The 8,129-nt window shown below is 31.5% G+C and overlaps 2 protein-coding genes across 4 annotated transcripts; both read right to left on the minus strand.

Annotated features, from left to right (window-relative positions):
* Nucleotides 1-899: 899 nt before the first annotated feature.
* LOC129967089 (uncharacterized) lies at nucleotides 900-5,772 on the minus strand. Of its 3 annotated transcripts, none has more exons than XM_056081757.1 (3): nucleotides 5,195-5,772; nucleotides 5,032-5,100; nucleotides 900-4,889 (listed from the first exon to the last, which is right to left on the minus strand). In XM_056081757.1, exons 1-3 carry the CDS (start codon nucleotides 5,217-5,219, stop codon nucleotides 4,600-4,602), a joined length of 384 nt encoding a protein of 127 aa, XP_055937732.1. In that variant the 5' UTR covers nucleotides 5,220-5,772; the 3' UTR covers nucleotides 900-4,599. The 3 variants fall into 3 exon arrangements, with proteins under 3 accessions (XP_055937732.1, XP_055937730.1, XP_055937731.1); XM_056081755.1 differs by having other exon boundaries at nucleotides 901-4,889; nucleotides 5,195-5,767; XM_056081756.1 differs by having other exon boundaries at nucleotides 901-4,889; nucleotides 5,032-5,119; nucleotides 5,195-5,767.
* Nucleotides 5,773-6,797: 1,025 nt separating this feature from the next.
* On the minus strand, nucleotides 6,798-7,346 carry LOC129966218 (uncharacterized protein F54H12.2-like). Its single transcript, XM_056080631.1, has one exon. It carries the CDS (start codon nucleotides 7,344-7,346, stop codon nucleotides 6,798-6,800), a length of 549 nt encoding a protein of 182 aa, XP_055936606.1.
* Between the last annotated feature and the right edge of the window lie 783 nt (nucleotides 7,347-8,129).

Below are 8,129 nucleotides of genomic sequence, written 5' to 3' on the forward strand. Positions count from 1 at the left end.
GCTCTCATATAAAAAGTACCTTTCACTAGATGATGGCTCTCATATAAAAAGTACCTTTCACTAGATGATGGCTCTCATATAAAAAGTACCTTTCACTAGATGATGGCTCTCATATAAAAAGTACCTTTCACTAGATGATGGCTCTCATATAAAAAGTACCTTTCACTAGATGATGGCTCTCATATAAAAAGTACCTTTCACTAGATGATGGCTCTCATATAAAAAGTACCTTTCACTAAATGATGGCTCTCATATAAAAACTTTTTATATGAAAACCATCATCTCTATACTACTAAAAGAGCGAGCAATGTTTTCTGCAAGGTTATAAATTTTATTCCCACTCAAAAAAAAAGAGGCACAGACTGATAATTGTTGAACGATTTTTATTGTATATATAAGAAAGAAATATATGTATAAAGAAAGGATATGAATACAAATTATTTTCATTTCATTCGAAAAAGCAGTGCAAACAATTAATACAATATTAAGTAAGACAAAACAACAACTTGAATCATATATATATATATGTACATGCAAAAATAGTATAAAAATTGATTACATTAAAAAATAAAATGTTCTTGGTATTTATTAATAATATCTCATGGAAGATCTTATATTGGTTCGATTTGCGTTATAGACTGAGAAAACCATGAAAAGACTCAGTCCAACCAGTCGATCTGAGTAAACATTTGATTCACTTACAAAGCATGTGAATATAAGAAAGAAATGTATATAAAGAAAGGATATGAATACAAATTATTTTCATTTCATTCGAAAAACAGTGCAAACAATTAATACAATATTAACTAAGATAAAAACAACAACTTGAATCATATATATATGTACATGCAAAAATAGTATAAAAATTGATTACATTAAAAAATAAAATGTTCTTGGTATTTATTAATAATATCTCATGGAAGATCTTCTTATATTGGTTCGCATTTGCGTTATAGACTGAGAAAACCATGAAAAAACTCAGTCCAACCAGTCGATCTGAGTAAACATTTGATTCACTTACAAAGCATGTGAAATAAAATTGAACTAAGAGACAATTTTCCCCTTAACAGAAGGTAGCTATTGAATGCTTAATAGTTTTTCAAAAAAAATTTTTTTTTGAAGAACATAAAAATAAACGAAAATTATACTACCATTATTCTTCAAGCAAGGAATAGTGACCAAAGCATTTTCCGGTCACACCATCCTCATTCAAAAATATTTTATCGTAAAACGGAGATAAAGAAATTTTGTTTGATATGGTTGTAGAAAGAATATGTGATTTTGACTGTATAGAATATTGCTCGTGACGATGAATCGTTTCATTAAGTAAAGAGGTTTTAAAATGTTCATGTGTTATGTTTCTTAAACAACTCTGTTTTACACCTTTTGCCTTTTTCGTTTCAGTATTTTCACATTTGTAGCTGTACATTTTGCATCGTAAACCGATAAATTCTGAAATAGGTTTAGATTTCGTTTCGTCTTTTAAAAACCCTAACTTATTTTGGTTCTCCGAATTAAAAAATTCACTTGAAGATGGATAGTTGCTTAGATCCATGATATCAAAAAATTCATTTTTAAAATCTTTGTAAACATTATTTGTAAATATTTGCATGAATAGAGAATCAGTATCTGTGTATAAGAGTTTGCAATTTTCTTTATAATATTTTTTGAACTTAGAGTAATATAAAGTATACATGTGTAATTTAGCTAGCTCAAGCACGCAAAATCCTACATAAATTGGTTTGTCGAGAACTAGATTAATTTTTTTCATCTTAAAGACAGCGAAGTCTTCGTTTATGCTCTCAAAGTATTCAAGTAAAGGACTTGCTAAATGCTTTCTACATTCAGCGGGTGTAAGAGCAGTCTTTAAGTTAATTCTTTTTCTAACGTTTTGGCATGTTTTGCCGAAAAAAGCATTATTCATTTTTTTAAAGAAAGATTTTTCAAACTCGCTTTTGGCTTGTTGGCGTTTTTCATTATTAAAATTTATATAGCTTCGCAACCAGTCTGATTGTGAAAAAGCCAAGATCCGATAAATTTTTTTTAAAGACATCCCATGCTTTAAATAGTATTTTAAGTTCCTGTAGTGTAAAATGTAGCGTTTCTTTGGATAAAAATTTGGTGTTAACTTTTTACACTCGGTGAATGGAATATTTTTTTCAGACAATATTTTTTTTTGATAATCTGATAACATTTGTTTATTTATATTTAAGTGTTCTGCTGCTAAGGGAAAATCATGGAAATCATGAGCTGATTTATCATATAGTAAATCTACCTCTAATAAATATCCCGTTTCTGAGTATCGAGATACATTTGCTAAATCAAAAACAGCTATTTCTTCAGGTGAAAGCCAACGAAAATCCCCCACAGGTAGATATTCAGACATGCAATGTCCGTAAAGATTGTTAACATCTAAATTCACAATATAATTTGTAGGTTCATCGGGGTTATAACAAGAAAGATATGGATTATTTGCCTGGGCATATCTTTGACCGAGAAAGCAAATTCCACCTCTCATTTGAGTCTCAAGTAAGACATAGTCTTCTACATTCGATAACAATTTTAATTCCTGACCTGTGAATTTTAAACCAGAATGCCACGTTAAATCAGCAATAGTTAGGAAATGAGCAGGGTCCAAATGATAGTGCATCATGCTTGTTTGTCGAAACGATTGAAATACTTCAGCTAAAAGAATTGTATCTGTATTTTGATACAATTCAAGGTAATCTTGAAAATTTTTACAATGAAATTCTTGGTAAACCCTCAGTGCGTGTTTGTATTCTTTTTTTGTTATGTTCGAATTCGTCAAAATGTTAAAAAAGGCTTCGTGAGGTGGAAATGTCTTTTGTTTTAAAATATCTTTTGATGAAAAATAGCTATAAGGAAAAAATCCTTTTTGTTTGAGTAAGTTTCTATTTGTTTTATTTTGGAAAAAAGAATCAAAAATGTCAAACCGATGTTCAGAAATTTTCAAAATTTCTACAAGAGAAGATAAGGAAGAATCAAGAAATGCGTACGAATCAATAAATTTAATGTAATTATCGAGGGTGAAACTAGTAAATTTTTGACTATTCGTCGAAATTATATCAATCTGATGCGCGAATTCTGGAGACATATGTTTTAACAATAAGTGGGAATCGTACCCCTTAAGGTTGTGAATGACTACAGGAATGAAATTACTTCTTTTTAAATTTAAATTGCATGAATTGTGACAGAAACCTCTAAATATGCCTAAAACATGGCAATGATCTCTGACAATGCGATCACTCGGTTCAAATTTTAACTTGCATATGTAACATGTGCTAGGCTTTCCCGTTGGTATATTTTCCTCGATCATTGGTTTATTGCATGATAGTCTTTTAAATAAAGATTTTGCTAATTTTTTTATTGTTTTTAAAAATATTTGTACTGGATTTTCTCCGCAATAGAATTTGTGATATATTATTTCATTTTTTATATTAATTGCTATTAATGCGAAACTGATTGGTTCGTGATGCTCTAGGTTGGCTGAAAAACTCTGAGATGTATTTGGTAAAACAGTAGATATATTTTTCGTTATGCATTCAAAATCCGCATACAAAATAAAAGGATGGAACAACATTTTGTAAATGCTAGTAAATTTTACAGTGTTTATTTTAGGCGGTGATAGTTTTTGGGGGGCATTTTGGCAACACACTCGCTTATGATCTACAAGACTATTTCGCCTCTGAAATCCAATCAGGCATCGCGAGCAATAATGATGAATCCCTTTTTTGGAGTTTAATAAACGATTTAGATTTTTAATTAAGAAGTAATGCTCTTTATACAGAAGTAAATTTATTTCCGAACCCAACTTTTTATTACTGATATATATGGGGAAAACTTCTTTGTCATAAGTAAAAATATTTATCTTTAAGCTGTTGATACTTTCAAAATGCTTTATGTTAGAGAGTTTCATGGGGAAGGTTACATTTTTCAATTTTAAGTATTTTAGTTTATTTTGGTAACTGCTTGGAGCATTAGAATTTTTTTCAGGAGGAAAGAGATGAGCTAAGCAACTATATATGAAGCATTTGTGATCATCGCAACGTATATTTAGAAGAGTTCTTTTTTTTTTTTTAACAGTCAGGTAATTTTATATTACCGCAACCTCCCCGCGGTTCTCTGTACTGTCCGATATTAACATCTAAAAAGTTAATTTTATTAATAACCCAACCACTACCGTTTTGGATATATGTTTCAATGGAATTGAATATTTTCTGAAAACAGCTTTTAACTTTACTTTTTACTTGGTTATATGATATTATGCGTTCAGCAAATGAACAGAAGTAAGCGTTTTGCAGTAAATTGTCAGGATGAGTATCTTTAATAAATTCAATGCTTATGCATATTAAAAGACGGAAAGGTAGGTTTTGCTCTAATAAGAGTAAGAAAATGTTTTCTCGAATTTCGTTATATAAGTTGTAGGGATCAGAGTGTATCGGAGAGTGTCGGTAAGCTGAAATATAACCTCTAAAACTTGATTCTATTCTATTAAACGACATTCTAAGAAGATGAATATAGGGAAAATTGTCAAGTTAGTTCAATTTTTTTACAAAATTTTCATTTAACTCGTGAATGTCAATTTTTCTTTATATGTTCTGCAAACACATTTATAGCTTTTTTTAAAGCTCCCAATTGGTCAAGATTCATGTTGAATCTGTTCTTTGTTTCATCTCCAACATTCTTTTGGAAAGCAAGATAATAGGACTTTCTGTATTCCTTGATGCTGATGTTAATCCCTTTTCCTAGGTAAGCGCTTATTGGGGGTATGAGCTTTTTCTCTTCTGTCGGATCAGAAAAATTATACTCGAAATTCTTTGCTCTTTTGGTGGACTCCTCTTTTTTATCATCGTTTGATTTTCTTTTAGCTATCAGAAAAGGGATAATATTTTGAAATTAAATCTAAAGATACAAAATGTAAAATGATTTTACATTTTACCGTCATGTTTTTTCTTTGGGAATTTAAAAATCTAAAGTCTAAATTGACTTATAAAATCAAATCTAATTTACCGCTTGTATGCTTTTCCTTGGAAGGAAGGGGAAATAACTGCTCGCCGTCTGAATCGCTATCAGTTAAGCCTATTAGGAAGTGTGAAAACTTAACGTTATTTTTAAAAAATTATGTTACACATGCTTAGCAATCTAAAAAGAATATGAAAATGCAATCACTTACTGACGCTCGCTTTGTGACTGTCCATGATAGCTGAGTAGTACTTAGATACACGCACTCTGAGGAAGACGGAGACAGAGATGAAGATGAAGTCTTCAACAAGATCGGTAGTATATGTACAAAGGCTGATGTAGCTTATATTTATACCCCTGTTTATGTAAGTGGCAATGGAATAATTGTTTATTATCTGTAGAATTTCCCAGGAACGCCTTGTTCTCCCTGAACTGGTGACCTTAAAGTAATTTTAAAATAACTTTATGTGCATTTTCCTACCTTAACCCACTTTCACCACCTTGAGAATAAAACAACGTAATTTTACGGTGATATAGGATATTACAAAAAACATATTGATGTAGCGAAGCAAAATAAGACAGACGCAATTATACAGTTAAATTATATTTTTATTCAGGGATTGTTAAAATATTACATCGAGTGGTACAATCAGTTTCTTCGTGTTGCTTATGCATGTAGAACATCGATTCATTGATGATGTTACATTAAATGACAGTTAGTGCTGCTTAGTATTACAATTTTATATAGAGTTTACAATGCTGAGCTATTCTCAGTATCTTAGCTGTATAGTTTAGAATTTACATTTATTTTCTTTGAAGTTGTCAACAATTCCATTGCAGATCTTTGAATCATGAGTAATTGATTCGCCGAAGTTCGCTTTGTATTACGTTTTACAATCAAATGTCTGTCGATAATTCATAGCAGAACCGTTATGGAGTTCTCTGACAATATCATTATTGTTGAGAACCTTGAAATAGGCAATCTTCAATCTGCAGTCTGAATCGACTGCATCCATTTGATAGGAGTTCGCAGCTTGAACACAGGATATCATATTTTCGTAAAGGGAATCGGTGAAGCAATGAATCATATAAGCTGATCCAGTACGCTTCAAGTACATAAAGCCATATCTCAGTTCGGAAGTCATCGTTTCTGCTGAATCAGTTGAAGCACAATGAGAATTCCACAGTTAGTGTATCTCTTTTATATGCTCTGTATGAAAAGTGACCTCCAAAAAAATATGTTAAATTTATATAGAGAGCTTATAGAGAGAGCATATATAATTATATTCTGTTGAAACATGTCTAAAGACGTCTATTTCTGAAATCACGAGCTTCACAAATTTGATTTGAATATGGAGAAAAGCAGCAATTTTGTAAACGAAATTTGCTAGCTACAAATTTTTTAATAAACTTCTCGTTATTTTCAATTTTATTAGAATCTAGAGGTGACAAAGTTTGCTTTCTCACAAAATTGTACAAGAAATGAAGGCAAAAATGACCACAAGTATACGACACTAAGCTTTGATATCTACATTTGTTCCAAGCAAATTTTGCAGCGTTATTTTCTATGAACTTTAAAATATATTTGTTATTCGGCACAGAAGCGTAACTACAAAAATAGTAACATTTATTATTCCGAAATGCTATTGCAACCCAATGACTTCCCGGTTTTGTTTTAGGATCTAAATTTACAATAAAACATGAATAACTATCTATTGTCTTAGGCAATTCATCTGAAGCGTATACGCCTCCAAATTTAGAACGTAGACGGAAGTCGCTGCATGCAAGTCTGCACAAAGTTGTGCTATCCATTTTCAAAAATCTGAAAAAATACTGCGACTTTTGTCGATTTCTATAGTATTTCGATACTCTGAAAAAACTATTAAATTTACAGTTTCAGATAATGCTTTGCTGAATTTTATATCAATAGTTAAATTACCATTGCGTGAAATACTTTCGTGCATTCCGTCCGCGTTGAGATCGGGCGTCAAATCTACAGCGAACAGCGTATACCCATCTTTATATTCAGTGTAACTTATATTAATGTCTTGATCTTTATGATATCTACCCAAATCAGTAAATAGACTCATATAACATCTGCTGTAACTGTTAGAATTATCAAATTTTGGTTGAAAGGGCTTTGACGGAATCATACGATTGCCATCTAATATACAAAGATATGATAAATCATAATGCTTGAAATAGAATGGATTTTTTGAAAAATCCCCATTAAATGCAGCATTAGATACCATACCCATTATAAGTCGTGTCGGTAATTGTCCAATGAACGCATTAGGGATAGTTATTGATTGCATTCCTGAAGAAAGTGCGAATGATTTCACTTCTGTTCTGCGAATAGGCATTTTTATAACTCCCTTGCTTAAATCTAATTCATGGGCAATCACGACTGAGGGAGCGACTTTAATTTTCCTAACAAATAATTATGCATGATATATAACTACTTTAAAATCTTGCGTGGCTGACATCAGAGCAAAAGAATCCTTATTTCTTTCTAATTTGATCCGAAGATTCACCGAATTTATAAGACATTTGCTCTGATTGCCTAGATCGAAATGTAATGGACCTATCATATCTATAAGTTTACTATCTTTGCAGATGTTATATCTAGTTTGGTAACCGGAATTTGCATTATCACCAACATTAGCTAGTTCTACTGATTCATGCTTAGAAGCAGCGTCTTTGTAGAAAAGAACCGATGTTAGCATTGATTCTTGAACAGCTCGAGGTGAAAGCAAAGCATCGAAAATACATCTATATGCGTAGTTAGCTTGCGAAGAAACCTGCTTGTCATTTAATGTAACTGAACATTCAGAAAATAGCGTATTAAGGAGATAATTGATAGGAGCCACTTGATCAGGCGTTCCAATTACTGCTCCATTTCTCTTTTTAATTTTCACTTGTAGATGCAGAAGTGTATGGGATAAGTCCAGATAATGTTCACCACTTCCGCTTACGTAAAATTCAATTGGCGTCTTTTCATTCAGAGATGCAACAGGAAAAATCTCAGTGAATGAGCTGTCTTCTGTTGATAATTGTACAGGATTCACGTTAAAAAGGTCTAATTCACTCTGCAAGCAAGCACACGCTCGGGAATCCATTATGAAAATATGTCTGCTTTCTTTAAT

The sequence above is a fragment of the Argiope bruennichi genome, chromosome 4 (genome assembly GCF_947563725.1).
Source record: "Argiope bruennichi chromosome 4, qqArgBrue1.1, whole genome shotgun sequence".
In the NCBI taxonomy this organism is placed as follows: domain Eukaryota; kingdom Metazoa; phylum Arthropoda; class Arachnida; order Araneae; family Araneidae; genus Argiope; species Argiope bruennichi.

What these genes read in the sequence shown, in the direction of transcription:
- LOC129966218 (XM_056080631.1), bottom strand. Translation starts at nt 7,346, where the DNA reads ATGCCTATTCGCAGAACAGAAGTGAAATCATTCGCACTTTCTTCAGGA.
- LOC129967089 (XM_056081755.1), bottom strand. Translation starts at nt 3,937, where the DNA reads ATGAAACTCTCTAACATAAAGCATTTTGAAAGTATCAACAGCTTAAAG.